At 35.4% G+C, this 22,710-nt stretch overlaps 1 protein-coding gene and 1 long non-coding RNA gene across 5 annotated transcripts in view; one reads left to right on the plus strand and one right to left on the minus strand.

Annotated features, from left to right (window-relative positions):
• LOC108312071 (SAM domain-containing protein SAMSN-1) overlaps positions 1 to 20,644 on the plus strand; it is a 118,023-nt gene extending 97,379 nt beyond the window's left edge. For 2 of the 4 annotated variants that reach the window (XM_017539831.2, XM_037742540.1), the window contains 3 exons: positions 7,298 to 7,504; positions 9,367 to 9,517; positions 19,781 to 20,644. In XM_017539831.2, coding sequence (XP_017395320.2) covers positions 7,298 to 7,504; positions 9,367 to 9,517; positions 19,781 to 19,983 — 561 coding nt within the window. In that variant the 3' untranslated portion in view covers positions 19,984 to 20,644. The remainder of the gene's footprint in view (positions 1 to 7,297; positions 7,505 to 9,366; positions 9,518 to 19,780) is intronic. The other 2 variants (XM_017539816.2, XM_017539823.2) reach the window with 1 other exon arrangement.
• Positions 1 to 22,710, minus strand: part of LOC108312113 — a 199,390-nt gene that overhangs the window by 75,770 nt on the left and 100,910 nt on the right. The gene's annotated exons all lie outside the window — the stretch shown is intronic.

Raw genomic sequence — 22,710 nt, forward strand, 5'->3', positions numbered from 1 at the left:
TATTTTTGTTTTTATTTTTATTTCCATAGGCTATTGGGTAACAGGTAGTGTTTGGTTACATGAGTAACTTCTTTAGTAGTTATTTGTGAGATTTTGGTGCACTCCTCACCCAAGCAGTATACACTGCACTATATTTGTAGTCTTTTATCCCTCACCGCCTTCCCACTTTTTCCCCCTGGGTCCTCAAAGTCCATTATGTCATTCCTATACTTTTGCATCTTCATAGCTTACCTCCTGCTTATGAATAAGAACATATGAGGTTTGGTTTTCCATTCCTGAGTTAATTCACTTAGAATAATAGTGACCAGTTTCATCCAGGTTACTGCAAATGCCATTAATTCATTCCTTTTTATGGCTGAGTAGTATTTCATCATATTATTTATATTTATATATATATGAGATATATATATATATATATCTCACAGTTTCTTTATCTACTCATTGACTGATGGGCATTTAGGCTGGTTTCACATTTTTGCAATTACAAATTGTGTTGCTATAAACATGTGTGTGCAAGTATATTTTTCATATAATGACTTCTTTTCCTCTGGGTACTCAGCAGTGGAATTGCTGAATCAAATGGTAGTTCTATTTTTAGTTCTTTAAGGAATTTCTACACTGTTTTCCATAGGGTTGTACTAGTTTATATTCCCACCAGGTGTGTAGAAGTGTTCCCATTTCACTACATCCATGCCAACAATTTTTTTTTTTTAATTTTTCTGATTACGGCCATTCTTGCAAAGGTGGCTTTGCATTGTGGTTTTGATTTGCCTTTCCCAATCATTAGAGATGTTGTGCATTTTTTCATGTTTGTTGGCCATTTGTATATCTTCTTTTGAGAATTGTCTATTTATGTCCTCAGCCCAATTTTGATGGGATTGTTTTTTTTCTTGTTGATCTGAGTTCACTGTAGATTTTGGATATTAGTCCTTTATCAGATGTAGAGATCGTAAAGATTTTTTCCCACTCTCTGGGTTGTCTTTTACCTTTGCTGACTGTTCATTTTGCCATGCAAAAGCTCTTTAGTTTGATGAAGTCCCAGCAATTTATCATTGTTTTTATTGCATTTGTTTTTGGGTTCTTGGTCATGAAATCTTTGCCTAAGCCAACGTCTGGAAAGGTTTTTCCAATGTTATCTTCTAGAAGTTTTATAGTTTCAGGACTTAGATTTAAGCCTTTAATCCATCTTGAGTTGATTTTTTGTATAAGGTGAGAGTTGAGGATTCAGTTTTATTATCCTACATGTGGCTAGCCAATTATCCCAGCACCATTTGTTGAAAAGGGTGTCCTTTCTTTACTTTATGTTTTTGCTTGCTTTGTCAAAAATCAGTTGGCTGTAAGTATTCGGGTTTAATTCTGGGTTCTCTATTCTGTTCCATTGTTCTATGTGCCTATTTTTTATACTAGTACCATGCTGTTTTGGTGACTATGGCCTTATAGTATAGTTCGAAATTAGGTAATGTGATGCCTCCAGATTTGTTATTTTTGCTTAATTAAGTTTGCTTTGGCTATGGAAGCCCTTTCTTTTGTTTCATATGAATTTTAGGATTTTTTTTTTTTAATTCTGTGAAGAATGATGGTGGTATTTTGATGGGAATTGTGTTGAATTTGTAGATTGCTTTTGGCAGTACAGTCATTTTTACAATATTGATTCTACACATCCATAGGCATGGAACATGTTTCCATTTGTTTGTGCTGTCTATGATTTCTTTCAGCAGTGTTTTGTAGTTTTCCTTGTAGAGGTCTTTCCTTGGTTAGGTATATTTCAATGTTTTTCTTTTATTTTTTTTATTTTGCAGCTATTGTAAAAGGGGTTGAGTTCTTGATTTGATTATTAGCTTGGTTGCTGCTGGTGTATAGAAAAGCTACAGATTTTTGTACATTAATTTTGTATTCAGAAACTCTGCTGAATTCTTTTATCAGTTCTAGGAGCTTCATGGAAGAGTCTTTAGGGTTTTCTAGGTAAATGATCAGATCATCAGCAAACAGTGACAGTTTGACTTCCTTTTTAGTGATTTAGATGCCCTTTTTTTCTCTTGTCTGATTGCTCTCGCTAGGACTTCTAGTACTGTGTTGAAGAGGAATGGTGAGAGTGGGCATCCTTTCCTTGTTCTAGTTCTCAAAGGGAATGCTTTCACCTTTTCCTCATTCAGTATTATGCTGACTGTGGGTTTGTCATAGATGCCTTTTATTATATTGGGGCATGTACCTTGTCTGCCAATTTTGCTGAGAATTTTAATCATAAAGAGATGCTGGATTTTGTCAAGTGCTTTTTCTGCATCTATTGAGATGATTGTGTTTTTTGTTTGTTTTTTGTTTGTTTTTTGTAATTCTGTTTATATGGTGTATCATGTTTATTGATGTGTGTATGTTAGCCCATCCCTGCATCCCTGGTATTAAACCCACTTGATCGTGGTAGATTATCTTTTTGATATGTTGTTGAATTATGGTTAGCGAGTATTTTGTTAAGAATTTTAGCATCTGTGTTTATCAGGAATATTGGTCTGTTGCTTTCTTTTTTGGTTATGTCCTTTCCTGGTTTTGGTACTAGGGTGATACTGGCTTCATAGAATGATTTAGGGAGGGTTCCTTCTTTCTCTATCTTGTGGGATAGTGTCAATAGGATTGGTACCAATTCTTCTTTGTCTGGTAGAATTCTGCTGTGAATCAGTCTGGTCCTCAACTTTTTTTTTATTGATAATTTTTAAATTATCATTTCAATCTCACTGATTGTTATTGGTCTGCTCCAAGTATCTAACTTTTTTTTTTTTTTTTTTTTTTTTTNGGTTGTATTTTTCCAGGAATTTAGCCATCTCTTCTAGTTTATGCATGTAAAGGTGTTTGTAGTAGCCCTGAATGATCTTTTGTATTTCTGTAGTGTCAGTTATAATAGCTTCTGTTTCATTTCTTATTGAGCTTATTTGAAATTTCTCTTTTCTTTTCTTGGTTAATCTTGCTAATGGTCTATTAATTCTATTTATCTTTTCAAAAAAGCATCTTTTTGTTTCTTTTATCTTTTGTATTGTTTCTGTTTCCATTTTATTTCGTTCTGCTCTGATCTTGGTTATTTCCTTTCTTCTGCTGTTTTTGGGTTGGGTTTGTTCTTGTTTCTCTAGTTCCTTGTGGTATGACCGTAGACTGTTTGGGTTCTTTCAGACTTTTTGATGTAGGTGTTTAGGGCTATGAACTTTCCTCTTGGCACTGCCTTTGCTGTGTCACAGAGGTTTTGATAGGTTGTGTCACTATTATTGTTCAGTTTGAAGAATATTTTAATTTCCATCTTGAGTTCATTTTTGACCCAATGATTATTCAGGAGTAGGTTATTTAATTTCCATGTATTTGCATGGTTTCGAAGATTCCTTTTGGAGCTGATTTCCAGTTTTATTCCACTGTGGTCTGAGACAGTGATTGATATAACTTCAATTTTTTTGATTTATTGAGGCTCATTTTGTGGCCTATCATAGCATCTAACTTGGAAAAAGTTCCATGTGATATTGAATAGAATGTATATTCTTCAGTTGTTGAATGGAACGTTCTGTATATATCCGTTAAGTCCATTTGTTCCAGGGCATAATTTAAATCCATTGTTTCTTTGTTGACTTTCTGTCTGATGATTTGCCTAGGCCATCAAGTCCCCCACTATTATTGTGTTGCTGTCTGTCTCATTTCTTAGGTCCATTAGTAATTGCTTTATAAATTTGGGAGCTCCAGTGTTAGGTGCATACATGGTTAAGATTGTGATATTTTCCTGTTAGACAAGGCCTTTTATCATTATATAATGTCCCTCTTTGTCTTGTTTAACTGCTGATGCTTTAAAGTTTGTTTTGTCTGATATAAGAATAGCTATTCCTGCTTACTTTTGGTGTCCATTTAGACTCTAGCAAGGCCAGGGAAGTTTTCCTTAATTATTTTCCCAAATATGTTTTCCAAATTTTTAAATTTCTCTTTTTCCTCAGGAACACTGATTATTCTTATTTTTGGTAGTTTAACATAATCCCAAACTTCTTGGAGGCTTTGTTACCTCTCTTCTGGATCTAGCCACCCAGCAAGTCTACCAGGCTCCAGGCTGGTACTGGGGGTTGTCTGCACAGAGTTCTATGATGTGAACTGTCTGTGGGTCTCTCCGCTACGGATACCAGCACAATATTTGGGTTGTCTTCCATGTACTGAAGGAGGAATCCACTTCTTTCATGGGGTCTGTAGGTCCTCTCAAGTTTCCTGATTTATTTCTGTAATTGTTCTGGAGCAAAAATTCATTATGCGAGCTTCCACTCATTATTCTTTCTGCCCAAGTTGGAGCTACAATCCAGTCCTGCCTCTTGTCTGCTGTGATGCCCCAGAAAAGTCTAGTACTTTTTAAGTTGATTGTTATGAGTAACCAGAGACCTTTCTCCCATTGGTATTTCCTCCTGAATTCCCTCTTCTTACTCTTTTCCTCTGTATTCATTTCCTAATGCTGTGTAACACATTGCCCTAATCTCAGAGGCATCAAACAACACAAATGTGTTTCTCACAGTTTCTGTAGGTCATAATTGTGCACATGGCTCAATTGAGTTCTAAGCAGGCTGTGATCTCACCTGAGGCTCAGGGTCCTCTTCTGAGTTCGCTGGCTATTGGCAGAATTCAGTTCTTTGTGGTCATAGGACTGAGGATACCATTTTCTTGCTGGATATCAATTGGAGGCCATTCTCAGCCCCTAGATTCCACCAGCTAGGGCCTTCTTTACAATCTGGCAGTTTGCTTTTTCAGGGTGAGCAGGAAAAAGCTCACTCAGGCTTTAATATTCTTTCTTTCTTTTTAAGTGATCCTACCTGATTTGTCAGACCCACCAAGATAATTTTCCTTTCAGTTAACTCAATATCAAATAATTTAGTACAATAATTGGATCTGCAAAGTCCCTCCTATCATGTAAGGGTAACATAATCATGATTATGAAATCCATGTAAGCAGTTTTCATAGTTCTGCTTACACTCAAGGGGAACAGTCGATTACAATAGCACAAAGAGAAGACGGCTTTGTGCTAAAGAATTCATAGATGTTAAATTAATTCTTTCTAGTATCACAAAGTGCTAAAAGTCAAAGGACATAAAGTATGAATTTTCTATATTGTTAACACTTAACCAATGTTAACTAATAATTATGATATATTATGGAGTATTTATATTATTATTTAACAGTTAAGGTCTTGATCCCTTCCATACTATCAAATCACAGCAAGCTTAACTGGAGAATAAAACATGTACTGTTCCCCATAGTAAGCTCCTTAGTCATGTATATGGAATGATCTGATTTCTAAGTTCAAGTCTTGGGGAAATGATATTGTAATCTAGTAACCATTGTGGAAGAGAGAAATAGAAGGAAATAAACACAGCACAGTTTGACTCAGGATAGCCTTTCAACTTCCCTACAATACCATGCCAGGGTGCCACTGCTGCTGCTGCCTCAGGTGAGTTTTTGTGAAGCTCTTATAGGACACAATAACAATTCCCCAGTTACCCATGAAGATTGAAATACTATTATTTCCATCAAGGGTTTTATCCAAAATGAAACTGAGTCTTTGCTTGATGAACTGTGGGCTTTCCTGGAATGTGCAGGTATATATGTTTAAAGAATAATTTGCAAATTTACAAGTCTCAAATATAATAGGAAGGATGCAGTAAAGGGTTTCCATGCCTAGAAACTTTCTAGAGCTTTGGGAGAGCTTCCCAGTCTCCCTAGCTGATGCCATCCAGCCTATGATTTTATTCCCTTTCCTTAAAGGCAGAAAGACCTAGCTTAATGGATCACAAGACTAGACAGGCAGATGATCACAAAGTAGAAAGACAAGATAGTTCAGTCACAGTGAATTATACCATTACAAGTAAAATCTGTTTTTTAGATGGAAGAACACACATTCCTAGAGCAGCAAGAAAAATATTTTTAGTAGCAGACTTGATGCTTAGTTTGTTTGAGGGTAGACGCTAAAAATGGGCAAAAATATTAGAATCCATAAAGTCCTCTCTGGGGCAGAAACTTTTGTCTCAAAGGAGGAGCTATGACTCTTAAACCTAGGCATCATATTTGCATAGAAATAAATTTTGTTTACAAATAAATATCCCCATGAAGTTTTCTACTTTTGCCAATAACTAGCAGCTTATAATTATCATCTTAGATGTGAGTAAAGAAAAAGACCAATTGTTTTGTCCATACCAATGTGATTCATTCATACTTCAATTAAAACTTTGCAGTGAGCTCATTCTAAATGTTATCTCCTCTTAATAAAAGGAGGGCATGAATACCTTAACAAGAATTATTTACCATAATTTAAACTTAGTGTACACATACTTTTATATGACTTCGGTACAATTTATTTAGATAGATGAAATACTGGAGATGGGTTTATCTTATACTATAGATAAATTTTTCAGATGCACTAGAAACACATAGAGTAACAGACTTCTCCTTCATCTCTGTCCCCAGCTGGGGAGTACCTCCAGGAATGGTGATTTGAGCTTTGTTACATATACATTGCTTTGAAAGTACAAATCATAAGGGCATCATTTTTTAGTTCAGATAACTTAGACTTGAGTCCTGGTTCTGTTATTAACTTCCTTTAAGCTCTTGGGAAGTCATTTAATATATCTGTTTCCTTTTCTGTAATATTTAAATCAGTAATGACGATACCTCCCTTATGTATCTAAGTGATGTGTTATGAGCAAAAATAGAGTAGGCAAAAGTGTTTTGTAAATTACACTATGTTCTACAGTTATAAGTTGACAAATTGATATGATAACAGAAGCATAAACATGTCATCAAACTGTGTGAGGGCTTTTTGTCAAGAATGTTTAAGTTTTCTTCCTTATACCTAGTAAATAACTTCTTTGAATTTATTTTTTAAGACGGGATCTCACTCTGTTGCCCAGGCTAGAGTGCAGTGACACATTCACAGCTCACTGTAGCCTTGAACTCCTCCCACTTTGGCCTACAGGCACATGCTACCATTCCAGGCTAATTAAAAAAAAATTATTTTTGTAGAGATGAGACCTCACTTTGGCACCCAGGCTGATCTTGAACTCCTGGCCTCAAGCAATCCTCCTGCCTTGGCCTCCCAAAGTTCTGGGATTATAAGCATAACCGACCATATCATCAGCCTGAACTTTTGAGAGAAGTGGATGTTTAGATTTATTTCTATTATATCTGAACCCCTTTAGCATAATGTCCTCATTATTCTAGTTTTCTATGATTTCATTCTTTCTATCAATTTTTATAGCATCATAGTTCTCCGAAACCTAATCTGTATGGATTTCTTTTTCCTTAGAAAGGAGACATCATAGACATTATCTGCAAAACACCAATGGGGATGTGGACAGGAATGCTGAACAATAAAGTGGGAAACTTCAAATTCATTTATGTGGATGTCATCTCAGAAGAGGAAGCAGCCCCCAAGAAAATAAAGGCAAACCGAAGGAGTAACAGTGAAAAATCCAAAACTCTGCAGGAGTTCCTAGAGAGGATTCATCTTCAGGTGAGCAAATCTATGATCTGTTTGCTTTTGGTGGCATGTAAATGGAAAAATTGAGGAGCATGGATCAGTATTTGTGTTGTGCTGTTTAAAAATACAAATCTTACAAGCAAAGGAAAACCTGTTTTCCTAGAAGAGCTCTTATTTCTCCTTTATTACTTTTATTATGCAAGGACAAGTCTTGGTATAATATCCCTTGGACTAAACCTTAATAGTATTTAGCAGTGACAATAGAGATTAATGTTGAGAAAGTGCAGTGAAAAATAAAAATACCTTAGAAGAACAAAAGGCCCTAAGAAAATGTCTAAATTAGAATGATAAAGTATAAGGAATAAAATAAGTCTAAAAAAGTGAAAGGAAAAATGAAAAGAGAATTGTATTTTTTACAAAGCAGAAATCAAAATCAAGTTGAGAGAAGATAACTGAATATAATCATTTTAAAAGTAATTTGAAGGAAATAGTGATCATCAAGCCCCATAATGGTTGTGTTAAGTGTGTTGTCTGTATCTATAACCCAATTATTATTTTCTTGTTATATTAGCAAAATTCTTTTGAAATGTTTACCTTGTTAAATGGCATGTACAGAAAATACACCTAGTATCAATCAATTTACAGTTTTTTAATCTATTTCTAAAATCAACTGAGCAGTACTTTGATAGTTTTCAAAATTCATCAAGGCAATAGTCAATTACACTTTTCTTAATTTTTTTTTTCTGAATTATCTAGTTATGTTTCTGTCTATAAACACAGCATCTAAGCTTTCCTGTATTGCTATTGGTACACCCCAAATGAGATATTCCTTAGAGAATGTACGGGTTGGCATCTTGCCTCTGCCTCTTGTTTGTTCTGTGACCTGTGTGAAAACCAAGGGCTAAGAGACTGAAATAACTTGCCCAAGAAGAGTTAAATGCTTCTGTGTCACAACAGGAATTCTTGTATTCTCTATTCTAATTCAGTGCCAAGAATATACTTTTTTAAAGAAAGAGTTGTCACTCCTCTTGTTTTCCTTCCTTTTATTTTTTTGTTAAAAAGTGCTGGTCATAAGTTCTTCCTGATTACTTAAAACTTTTAGACTTCCTCTTATTCTATTTTAGAATTAAAATAAGGATATTGAAATTAGATGAAGTAAACTGGGAGAAATCTTTACGGAAGTTGAAAAAGCACTCCACTTAATATTTGAAATCAGAAACCTCTGAATTTTAAACTAATATATAATGATGCAAATGATGGGCAAAATATACATTCTGAGAAAACAATTCTTTTACCCAACTATGGTGCTTCTATGCTTAATAAAAGCTTTCAATTAAATAGAAAGTCTAGAATTCCTTTGGTTTATATAATGCCTTTCAACCAAAATGCTACAACAAATTTTTAATGTAGAATTACATCTGTTTCAAACTCATTTTTTAACCTACCCCAAGGTTTTGAGAGTAGAAGTTTTTGCGATTATGCAAACAAGAAGAGATATAGATTCTGAAATATTACTGTAGCATGCTAGTCTGCTAGAGGCATTTCACTGATAGCCTTAAAGTAATGCTAGTTCCATCAATTTAGTTGGTTGAGAAGTGAAAAAATGCCAAATGGATGCATGATCCAACTATTTAATTTATCCATTATTTGGAATTGGATACTTAAGGTAATGATTTCTTCTTTACACTTGGCCATACGAAAGGTGAGAATTAAACAACATAATCATTTAAGAGCCCTGGAGTTCATATGTCAAAAACTAATACAAGTAAAGTTAAGCATAAGTTCTACTGGTACCTTTGGTTTCCATATGCATCTCTACACTTTCTTTAAAGAGAACTAAACATAAAATATTTGAATCTGACTAATTTGCATTATTTGTGTTTTTTGTCCCACAGGAATATACCTCAACACTTTTGCTCAATGGTTATGAGACTCTAGAAGATTTAAAGGATATAAAAGAGAGTCATCTCATTGAATTAAATATTGAAAACCCAGAAGACAGAAGGAGGTTACTATCAGCTGCTGAAAACCTCCTTGATGAAGAAAGTAAGTGTGCACACCTATTCTTCTCCCCAGCTGATAATTACAGTTAAATATAAAAAGCATAATCAGTAAAAACAAGCCCCAGTTTTATTACTGAGATCATAAAAGCATGCTTTCCCATAAAATAAGTATTTTCATATAAATCTGAAAACAATAACTCTGGTCAAATATATAATTAGAAAGAAACGTATTTCCTTATCAGACTCAAGAAATGAAGGGACTTTTCTGGGTACCTCATTTCCATTCTGCAAAGCTACTAATTTACATGCAAGTGGATGCTGGCATTCCCAAAGACTGAGGGAGTTAAGAGACAAATGTTTAGTAAGAACATAAGTCATTAGTGAGAAATGTCACACATGGCTTCTGTAGAACACCACAGAATGTGGCTTTAAGATAATAAGCCTTCATGCCACACAGGAAAATTCATTCATTATTATATAGTCACATATTGTACGTGTTTAAGTACTCTTTCAAAATGTTATAATAGCTTGAAAAAATATTCAGCACTTTTAGTATCTGAGATGGTTCTCTGTATTTGTAAGTATAAACTGAAGATGAAATAATACACGCAGATTCACAGAAAACTGGCTACCCCAATCAGGCTTGTAAAGATAGGATGACCTATCTTTACAATTCCCAGACATTATTCCCCTGTATAAAACTTTAGAAAATGATACTTGATACTTGAAGGTCACTAGAAGTTGATCACTTAATGATAGCCAGTAAGGTACAAACATACACAGAGCCAAATTCTGGAAGATGAAAAATGGAAAAAAAAAATACAGATTCAACCAGTGCTTCTTGTCAACACATTACCCTGAGATTTTTCTTATTTTAATCTTATGGTCTAAAGTCGTATTAGAATATACATGTCAAAAAGATGCATATTGCATGTTAGGCTATTCTGACTGAAAGCTATTTATCTTATATAAAACTGCTTTGCTCAAGAAATAAAGAAGAATGACTTCCATTTTTTGATAAGATGGTGAGTTCTGATGATTTGGCACCATGCTGGCTGCATGCTTATTTTTATCTATTTTCTACTCTGTGAATCATATCTCCTACAACCATGCTAAAGATTAAATGTACAACCTTCATGTATCTTGAATGATAAAGACCTTGAATATGGTTATATAAAACTGAGACATTTAAAAACAAATGCTTGTTACAGGTTAAAAATAGTTAGCTTCTTTTTAAGAATGGGGCATGCAAATTTTCTAGGATATTATGTATGCATTTTATTTTGATCATTGTATAATGTCAGTTTGAGGAATGGCAATAAATTCCTAGTTCAGTGTTTCATTGTTAGATTGAGAACTTAAAAAGGTTTGCTTTGCTAATCATTCAATATACAAGTTGAGGAAAATGGGTACATGTCTTGGGGATAAGGGCTACAATTTTGAGATAATGTAGAAAAGACAAGTCCTATGTGAGACTTGAATATATCTAGAAGGACCAAGAGAATGGGGTACAAAACATGGAAAAAACAGACTTCTAAGATTTAAAGCAAAAAAAAAAAAAAAAAAAATCCTTTTCTCTTCTTAGCCCAAGATAGATAGCATTGTACCCACTTTGACCTTGCAACTGTAAATTGGATTATACTTTTTTTTAATTATTATATTTTAAGTTCTGGGATACATGTGCAGAATGTGCAGGTTTCTTACATAGGTATACACATACCATGGTGGTTTGATGCACCCATCAACCCTTCATCTACATTAGGTATTTCTCCTAATGCTATCCCTTCCCACCCCCCTCCCACCCCGAGAGGCCCTAGTGTGTGATGTTCTCCTCCCTGTGTCCATGTGTTCTCATTGTTCAACTCCCACTTATGAGTGAGAACATGCAGTGTTTGGTTTTCTGTTCCTATGTTAGTTTGCCGAGTATGATGGTTTCCAGCTTCATCCATGTTCCTGCAAAGGACATGAACTTAGTCTTTTTATGGCTACATAGTATTCCATAGTGTATATGTGCCACATTTTCTTTATTCAGTCTATATTGATGGGCATTTGGGTTGATTCCAAGTCTTTGCTATTGTAAACAATGCTGCATTAAACATATATGTGTGCATGTGTCTTTATAATATAATAATTTATAATCCTTTGGGTATATACCCAGTAATGAGACTGCTGAGTCAAATGGTATTTCTGATTCCAGATCCTTAAGGAATTGCCACACTGTCTTCCACAATGGTTGAACTAATTTACACTCCCACTAACAGTGTAAAAGTGTTCCTATTTCTTCACATCCTCTCCAACATCTGTTGTCTCCTGACTTTTTAATGATCGCCATTCTAACTGGTGTGAGATGGTATCTAGGTCACTGCCTGGCAGGAGGCAAAGATGCTTCTCCAACAAGCTGATAAAAGGGCTGGCATGTGGTGTTAGAGCTGGTCACAGGATTACCTCTAGAGGAAGATAACCACAATGGGGTTCTGCAATCCCAGCAAGACCAGCATAGATATTTGGAATTTGTCCTGTGTTACATTAGAACTGAAAGGAATTAGGTTATCAGTTCCCTCAACTGGGAATCTAGGTAAGGTTATAGGGAGAAGAAAAATTGGGGTGAGATGCAGCACTTGAAGGGACAAGAGGGCAGGATCCGTTTATTTTGTACACTTTGGGGTTTTTCTATTTATCATATGAATTTAAAAATGTTTTGTTTGCTTTGGGAGTAAATACTCCCAAATAAAAAAGAGAACAGAGACAGAGGAGAGGGGGAGAGAGAGAGAGAGAGAGAGAGAGAGAGAGAGAGAGAGAGAGTGTGTGTGTGTGTGTGTGTGTGTGTGTGTGTGTGTGTGTTTGTTCCATAAACTCAATCTTCAAGTCCCCTTTGCCTTACTCTGAGGTGCCTCTTTAGAATAATAAGTTAGTTTACTGTTGTGTATAGTAAACATTTTCTCTTTATTCTGCACTTGCTCCTCATTTTCCACATTTAGAAGCACTTAGCTGTGTCTTATAATTCTGTCTATGAGAATATGTACTATTGCCCTTGGGGAAAATGGGTGGTGGAAATATCTTGTTTTCTCTAGAGTACAGGGATAATTAAATTTAAAATTGAAAAAAAAATAAGTAACAGAATAAGCAAACTTTGCAGAATCTGTATACAATGCATTTGAGGTACCTGCAAACTCTGGTTACAGTGCCAAATGAGGAGGAAGGGGAAGGGGTGGGTTGTGTGCCAGAATGTTGATACCAGCTGTGGTCACAGCAACCCCTCGTTGCTCAACCATTCCCCAGTTGTGCCTTCCTGCCTGCCTGCCTGCCTGCCCAAATCGATGCAGGGCAAATGGTGGGCCACAGCCAGGAGCCTGGAACACAAGCTGTCAGCAGGGGAGATTTGTAGTTATGCCAAGCAGCAGTCCAGCAGTTGGCCCAAGAGCGTGCCAGCATAGCCTGGTGCCCTAGCCCCTGACATATGTACCTGGAGTTTCCAACCCACTTGCCATATGATTTGCATCTAGATTCAAGAAACATACAGCTTTAAAGAAAAGCTATGCTAGCTGTCCACACAGACAAAGTAGAGAAAGCATGCAGGCATTTTACTTTATGTATTTATCAATACGTATTTAACATCCATAGTCATAGTTGTTTCCCCTCATATAATTTAATTTCTTCAGATTTCTTTTTAACTTTACCCCCAAACTTTTATTTATGATGGATGCCCTATTCTATATCATATAATAAACAATAAAGTATAAGGATTTTTACTTTTTTACCAGAAAATTTCCAATGGAAAGTGTTCACAGATTTTTCACTTTAGTCACATAAGGACATCTCTAATGCCCTACATACAGTGCACTCCTCTCTAATGCTCGTACATATAGAGCACTCCTGTACCTGTGTTTATATTGCATTGTGATTGTGTACTACATATAGCTTTGTAATTATTGCCCTGGCCAAACAGGACCGAATCTTCTATTATCATTTGCTTTCTGAAAGCCCCTGGTCCTGTGCTTTGCATTAGTGGATGGTTAACAATTACACGTAAAATGAGTAAATCATAAATGAGTAGGTCAAAAGATCCCCAAATAGTAAGCAAGTCTTCTATCATTATTATAAAAATGAAGTTGCCTGCAATCCCACCTCACACATACAAGTATTTTTAATAAGAAGATCGGTATTGGTGTATCTTGTCAAGATTTAGTTTATGAATATGCTAACCATGCATGTGTGCAAGAGTGTAAATAAGTACATTTTTGGAGGGCAATAACATAAAACACAAAGTTTAAAATATACACACTTTTATATCCAGAAGTTCCAGTTCTAACTATTTGTCCTAAGTTCAAGATACAAATGCATAAAAATACTAGCTAAAAATCTAGTCATTTTAGATAATAACTAAAAACAATAGGGACTTCCATCAGTAATTAGCCTGTTAAGTGAATTAAGATATACCCAAACAATAAAGTAGTTTTGAAGGCGTTAAGAAAATGATATAGCATGCTGTTTACTGATATCAAAGTTTTTCCAAAACATGTTAAATGTGAAAGCAAATATCAGATCAATAATATGAAGAATAATCCTATAATTATAGACATACTGAAATTAGTTTTGTACTATATCCAGGGAAGGCAAAATTTTGTCTCTGCCCTCTTAGGCTTTTTAAAAGAGCTGATCCTGAAAATTAAATTGACATAAGACGGACCAAAAGGAAAAAATCACAGAAATTTATTTAACACAAATTTCATGTGGCAAGGGAGCCCTCACAGGAAATGAAGACCCAAAGATACAGCTAGAGTTGAACATTTGTATACTGAATTAGACAAAGAATAATAAATTGTGAAAATGTGACAAGTCACAGAAGCTTGAAATAGGGTAGCTAATTAGGTGAAGTGGTTAGATAAGGGTTTGTCTAACATGGCTTGTTTCTAACATGGCTTGTTTGTACAGATTCCCCTCAGCCTCAACTTTCTGTCCTTGATGATAGGAATGATACTTTCCTTCAGGTAGAGGGAAGATAGCTTTCACATGGAAATTTCATCTGCTTTTAAGAAACAGAAGGAAAATCAGGCTGGGCATGGTGGCTCATGCCTGTAATCTCAGCACTCTGGGAGGCTGAGGCAGGAGGACTGCTTGAGCCCAGTAGTTTAAGACCAGCCTGGGCAACCTAGTCAGACCCTATTACTCTCCCTCTTGGAAAAAAAAAAAAAAAGGAAAGCCACAGTGATATTCTTGCACCTGCTGTTTTCAACAGCCTTGAACTCAAAATAGTCAATATGCCAGAGCAGCATATTTTGGGGCAATGTGTTCTTAATTCATCAAGTAAATGGGTTTAATTAACCTGTAAGAAATATGAAATTGATTTTCCAAGGCCCGTAATTAAATATGCGTGACAGTTTTAAATGTTATTTGGTTATTACCAAAATAGTCCAATATGACAACTTTAACTGAGGATAAATATTTCCTGGGACCAAAGCCCTCCATAGGGGTGTATGGTTGGGGAGAGTAGCAGTCTTATGACATTGCCTGGGTAGGTACTGAGTTACCGTGATCTGAAGTGAGTATGCCTCTGCCCCTGCTGAAGTACCCAGCACACTGGACGTGGAGATTGCCCTGGCTGAAAGCGAAAAGATCTACTTCCAGGTACATGTCTCATTAGAAGCTAGGCTCCAAAGAGAGAGATGCAAGAGGAGAAGTCATTTTAACTCCATATCCTCTCATAGCCTCAGGGAGACAGAAGCAATGGGTTATTTTCCTATAAATGGAATCCTATTTTTCATTTGTTGTTGTGTTTCCAAAAGGTGAGTTAGTATTCAAGTGAAATGAACACCAAATAACCAAATATTCACTGTTATTTAGGAGAATTAAAGTGTTCAACTAACTTAAGAATGTGCTTTAGATGAAATAAAAAGTAACTGAGAACCGTGCCACGTTGCCCACTAAATTTTCCTCCATGGATAACCCTGCCTCTGGACAAATAAATATACCCACAGTTACCTGGACAGTGGCTGGGTTTTCATATGAGTGACTCCAATGAGGTTAAAACACGTGGTTGAGATTTTGAGTCATCCTAAGATGTGTATCCCTGGGTTTTCCCTTTTTGGAGACAGCCATAGGATGAAGAAAAAGAGGAGGATGATTGATGGAGCTGAAAGGTATTTTTATTTAATTTTAACAAAATTCCTATTTTGATCTTCTTTAGTTCTTATTTTCTTTACTTAATCTAAACAGCATTGTGTTTATTAAAAAATTATTTATTGAGGAATTCCTTTAGCCGGGAATTTTCCTATGCCTTCCAGGCTGCATTATTCTATAGTACTTGGCCCAAAGAAAGAGAGGCTTCAAACCTAAGGCAAGTGAGATGATAAAGACAAAATCCGAAAGGTTTCGGCAAAGAAATCTGGAAAAGTCAAGCAAAATTTAGTTTTCATTTTTTTTTTTGAATCTTTAACTTTTTAATACGTGAAAGTGGGGCAGATTTCTCCTCTTAGCATAGGAGAACATTTTCCCAGAATAAGGACCTAGTTTTATTTCCTTAAAACTATCGTCACTTTTAGTATAATTGAGATTGCCTTTCTTAATTAATTAAATGTCACAACTCCAATATAATTATTTTGTGAATAATTATATTAGCTGTCTTCTGTTTTAATCACCATGCCACCCTTTTCTTATTCAACATTGATCATTATCTTAAAATGTTGTTCCATGGGCTTTATACAATTCCATAACAATTTTGGTAGGAAATACATTATTTTAATATGCAAATGAGCTCTTCATGATAAAATATTTCCTAAATAATTTCTAAACATTTTATTATTTTTACATAGAGTACAGAATTATACTGTTTTCTGGAGTTCCCACAATGCCTGCTGGCAGCAATAAGAAAGCCCCTTTTTCAAATTATTTAATCATTCTTCAATGTACTCTGATTTGGATATGCATGGCCTTTAAGATCTTTACGAACCATATTGGAAATTTATACTATTTTAAGTTTTTTATTAAAAAATAATGTGGATGACCTGAGAAACAGAGGGAAAATTAACAAATTTGAACACTTTTATTTGTAAATTATATGCATATGTGTATGTTTTTATATAATTTTAATAATAGAATACATAAATTATGTATACTTTTATTAAACCTAGCATATTATCAGAAATGTTTTAGTATAAAAAGATACACTGAAATATCCTATGGGAAGTCTGTAATTTTGTAGGCAAACCTGTTATTATTTCAATGTGTTACTTGCCTGGTTAGCCCAGATGATTGAACCATGGGAGAAAACTGATGACTGTTATGGTTTCAATTTCTGGGTAGCCAGTTACCTTTACTCTCTTTCATGGCAACATGAAGGGACTAAATGACTCAGAAAGAAAATGTGGATGCATTAGTGTGAATTCATCTCCTCTGCAGGAAAAAACACCCATAGCACAAGACCTAGGTTTGCGCCAATCCCTGTCATTAGTGTCAGGATGAAAAGAAACAAGACGAGGAAAATCTTGATCTTCCAAATACAAAAAGTGAATGTGATACAGCTTTCATCTCTGTAATATAACATAATGACCTGCCTTTTTATAGTTACAGTTTAGGGGTTCCAGCTGATCACCTGCCTGAAATTATTGCAAGCCTGGTGGGAAGCATTTGAGGAGGCATAGTCATGTTTTCATTTCACTAGGAAATCGTTTAGCAAATTACTGCTGTTCTGTAAATTACTGTACTGCATAACTTTCACACTGAGAAACTATTTTCTTTTTCCATAAAAATTGCAGATGAAAGGTTTCTACAATAAATGACCTGTATTTAAAACAAAACCATTCCTAGAATTTAGAGAATGTGATATAGCATTTCTCATATGGAAATAAAAACAAATACATTTTTATTACTAATATTACACAATGACATATTCTCTGGTAAAGACAGTTTTTAAGTTATTTACTTTGTTACCCGTTGAGATGAATGCACAGAAGCTTCTGAGAGGGAAATAACAAGCTAAATACTTATTTTATTTTTTAAGGAAAAGAACTAAATTTGGAAATTATAGTTCTTAATGCCTCTGTTTCATACCCTGAAGAGGGCCCCACAATTGGTAATCAACCTAAATAGAACAAAGTATTGGGAACAAACAGTTTTTATTAAGCCAGGTCTTGTTTAGGATATCAATGTGAGAGGAAGTAGATCAGTTCTTTTAATTTTGCATTGAGGTAATATTGGCCCAAACATAATCTGGGGAAATGTGGCCTTATCCCCACAAGCATTATGACTAAGAGAGGGTCACACTCCAAATAGGATGATCATTGCTGATGTGGCAGAATGCTTACAAAAGGACTAATTCCTCTGGCCTTTTCTAGAAACACTTGCATAATGGAACACAGAGCTGGCTCATTTCATTTCAGTGGCAATAAGATAGAAAAGCAGAGGCAGGAGAAAACAATTCTTTAGACAATAAGGTCCCATTTAAGTGCTGCCGTTTCATAAAAAACAGGCTTAGAAACAGGAGTGAATGACTGATACTCAGAAGATTAGTGAATAGTAAGCAAATCCCCCCAAACTTAAAGATGGCTATGAATAATGAACACAAACGCTTTCATAGTAGCTAAAATTTAACAATCACAACAGGCGCATATTAAAATTGTCATCTCATACCTAGAATTAGTTATAACATCACAAGACAAATACCTGACATTTGAATCTATAGTTAAATAAAGTTGCAGGACAAATGTGAAGATTCAGAAGAATGGCATAAATATGGTTTCACTGCTGCAAATAAAAGCCTTTAGGAAAAGGTTAAAGGAACTGTTATGACTCATTTTGAAGATGAGTAGACCAATTTTTATTATCTTCCAGCCTTTTCTCAACCAGTGTTCTTCTAAACTACAGAATTTAGAAGATGTTTTAAGTAACACTTTTCTTTCTCCCATGGATGGTGCATAAATAGCATCATTTCACATACATTAAAGAGAAGTTAATTCATTACATAAAAGGATGACTAAAAGCACAATTCTCTCATGTAATGGAGGTTGATGGCAATTGTATACATAGTGGATCATAAACTAATGTTGGCAAAACATATGGAAGCTAGAAAATGCATTTTGAAGCAAGATATATATATATATATATATATATATATATATATATATATAAGATAAAGAGCGGATTTTCTAGACATAAAAACATTTCCTTCTTTGAAGGATTTCGAGGTTTGGATTTACTTTCTTCTCACTGGAATGGGATGAAGCTTATAGCCTGTGAAGGCAGAGTCCTTTCCCCAACCTTAAATGTGTGCTTGGTTCTTTCAACATGGAGCTATTCAAAAATATACAGTGGTGAAGCCCCAGGGTTAGAAGGGGAAAGAGGAAGATATGGTACTGCAGCTAAGAGGCAGTGCCTGAGATCCATTTCTTCTCTGAGCTCAACTCAGGATACAAAGAAACACCAACCAAGAAACTTCATGAGGACAGAGAAAAAGTTGACGTTAAAGGAATCGAGAGGAGTAACACTTGAAATATAGGCTGTTTAGGGGTTCTTCCAAAATATGTTTTGTTTTATCCCTATTATTAATCTTTTTCTAAAAGATAATGCCTGTTGTATATAGAACACTGCTTTAAAAAGGCAGAATTATCAGTCTGAAAATAAATGATTATTATTCAGGACTACAGACAAATATATGGAAGACAAACGAAATATTCATAAGGTAGATTCGGTGGAAATTTTGGTGTTTTACTTTCTAAAAGCAATCTGGTTTCTTATATCTATTTTGTGATAAATGCAAACATAGGAAAATTCTGAACACTTAAAATTTTATTAACTTCCAAATAATTGAAGTCCTACTGTACATTCTTACCCATAATGATATTTTATTAATTAATCCACATTATCATGAATCTAAAATTGTTCACAAAGATCACTATTGACTTGGATTGTGCATTTAAACTATAAGTGCCTTTATCTAATGATACTTTAAGGAGTATTTGGACGAGGCATCAGTCACACTGTGGATACAATCTGCTTTCTCTGGCAACTTATTATTAATGTAAAATGAGAGTCCATATTGATCTTTGCTTATGCAGGCAGTTCACATAAATTCCATGAAACTGAAAGTGAACAATGAAGGGCAAACTCTGGCTTCTAATCAAATAGTAATTTGAAGTTTGAGTGCAAATATCTCTTTTGTAATAAACAAAGATATCTTTCATGTGAAGAACTTTCCATTGAAATGAAGTCATGGTTGGAACGGTTAAAATAGGATAATGCTTGAAAGTGAATGAGTACATGAATAAGATTTTTCTTTGCTTTACCTAACTCCTGCCCTTTTTTCCATTTACAGTTATTCAGGAGCAAGAAAATGAGCCTGTGCCCCTATCCTTGAGCCCAGACATCTGCTTAAATAAGTCACAGTTAGATGACTGCCCAAGGGACTCTGGTTGTTATATCTCATCAGGAAATTCAGATAATGGCAAAGAGGATCTGGAGTCTGAAAATCTGTCTGACATGGTACATAAGATTACTATCACAGAGCCAAGCGACTGAACACACATTCTCAACTATACACCTACAGATGTGTTCCATTTTAACTCTTCTTGAGCAAAAACATCAAACAGGACAGGAAATAATTTGTAAATAAAGCCTAGAGTTTAAATGTTTTAATCTGAATTGTACATAAAATTTTGTATCTCTAACATTCCAAATTATTGTCAATAAAACATATTTATTATTTTAAATGCTATATGTTAATATTTCACTTGCCTGTATTAGAAAGGTATAATGTAAGACTTCAGCATGTGTGACATATGCTTTATTTTATAAATACAATACCTGCAAAAAACAAAGTAACCTTTTTTCATACCTGCCCGTTTTGAATTTGTATATGTTATTGAATGAATAGTAATAGAGAAATCTCTGTGGAAACAAGTGGTCCAAGCAATGTTATAGTCATTTTTATACTTACTGGGAAAGTGTGAGTTAATATTCTACACATTTTATCCTGATCCACAGTGGAGTTTTAGTAATTATGTTTTCTTGGTTTCTTCACTTTGTTTTCTGGTATAAAAGTATAGATAATGTGTTGTCACTTGTGACTTAGTGAAAACAATTGTAATAATTATGCAGATGTTTTTGTCTTTAAGTGTAAATATTTTTAAGTTTGACATACCCTGATGTTAATAATAAAAAGAACTATTTGCACACTGCATTTTCCAGAGTAGTGGTACTTACGGGGTTTAGTATTGGACTTTAGAGAAAATACCTCCTCCCAGAAATCCCTCACATTTTGTAATATAAGTGCCTCCCATAGCAATAATCTCAGCCTCATCTGTCCCCTAAACCCCGGTGATATTTATCTGATTCACGTGATATCCCCAGGAAACTTCAATTCAACAAAACCAAACCACTGATTTTCTCTACAAATTTTTCTCTGCTTTTTTATTCTCAACTTCTCTTTACTGCTACTAACACCCAGCCAGTCATCAAAGCAGAAAATCACTTCTTGCTTCATCTCACATATATCCTCCTCAGACAAATTCAATAAGTAATCAAGCCCTATGGATCCTACCTCTAAAAATGCTTTCATATTCATGGCGTTCTATCCATTTTCATGGTTGTTGTCTTGCTTTGGATCCTCATGATCTCATGTGTGGAATATTGCAGTAGCTTTCCAACTGGCCCCTACCGTCTCATCCATCCTCCACACAGCCTCCAGATAAATCTTTCTAACCCACAAATCAAATCAGGTACTTTTCTGCTTGAAAGTTTTGGATGGCTGCTCATTGTCTTGAGTATAATATTCAAACGTTCTTCCAGGCTGTGTAAGGTCTTTCCCAATTACTTTCTACCTAGCCTATGAATTGTAACTACCCCCTCACCACCACCACCATACAAGCACACCTCTCAATATACACTCCTGTCGTAACAATAGACTTGCAATTTTCTTCTCTTTGTGACTTTGCATATGCTATTTATTTTCCTGGAGTGTCTCCTGCTTTTTTCCACATTAGGAAGTCTCCCTCCTTTCTCCATCCTGAAGGTCGCTTACTCTGTGAAGCCTTCCATGATTCCCTTTGGTGCTTCCATAGCAACTTGTAAATTGTGGGTCATAGCACTTGTCATATTATGCTTTATCTAGTTGTATGACAATTGCCCTTCCGTAAAACTGTGACCTCTTTGTGACAGAGATTATTTTGTTTAGCCTTTTAAATCTCTGGTGCCTAACAATACCTGGCACAGAGTGGGGACTTTGGAAATATTTGCTAGAGGGCATTGAATATGATGATTTTTCTCATATAATAGAGTCCATCTCTATTTAAATTGATCCACTCCAACTAAAGGTAAGTACCGTCCAAAGTGACCTATTTTTTTTAAACAAATAAAGCATAATACCTTAGAAAAAAACAGGAAACACAAAGTGTTCCTTCAAATGCTAGAGGACAGCATTACATTGTTAATGCCTGCCTATTTTTCCAGACCCCCGAGATTTAACTGCATATACAGTGCCCTGGTGAGGCATAAAGCACATGTCTAGCTCTATTCTTCCCCCTTCATGGTGTGAAATGGTGTTTCAATTTTAGTTTTCCAAGACGCTGCCTCCATCATGACCCCTCTCTTGCTAAGGCTATCCCTCCAAACCGACTATTCTAGGGTGTCCTTAAACACAGCAGTCACTAGCCATAATTTTATAACTTTAATCAACCCACTGCCTCAGGGAGATCAAGAGAGGATAGCTTCTTTATGGAGATGCCAGGAAATTCTAAGTTGGGAAGCAACTAACAAACTACTTGACTTTAAAACAGTGGCAATTGCCATGACGTGTACTCAGCCACAACTTCAGTCCCTTAAAAATAAAGGTCTGGTGAAGGATTTAGGGAAATACTTTTGAGGGGAAATGCAGCAGAGGCCCAGAGGAGATTGAAACAGAGGAAGAGAGATTGGATTCCTAAAAAGAGAAGACACCATGGGGTTCAAGTGGTCAGCAGGAAGTCTTCATCCTGCAGTTCTGCACTGGAAAGGACATGTGTATAGTGGCATATATTCCACATTAAGGGTGTGCTGCTGTCCTCACTTTACTCACAGCTCCTTACAGTGCCTCTGCAGCTGAAGCTTCCTCTATGTGGGGGAGGGAACATCAACAGAAGGAAGACAGGTTTTTCGCTTGGCCATGGAAAGCTGAATAAAGCGGAGCAGGAAGATAAGAAATAGCTCATTCAAGGTTGGGAAGTAGTTGAGGAACTTGGACCTTCTGCTGCTTTTGGCTGAGTGAGAAAC

The sequence above is a fragment of the Cebus imitator genome, unplaced genomic scaffold (genome assembly GCF_001604975.1).
Source record: "Cebus imitator isolate Cc_AM_T3 unplaced genomic scaffold, Cebus_imitator-1.0 Scaffold7, whole genome shotgun sequence".
NCBI lineage: Eukaryota > Metazoa > Chordata > Mammalia > Primates > Cebidae > Cebus > Cebus imitator.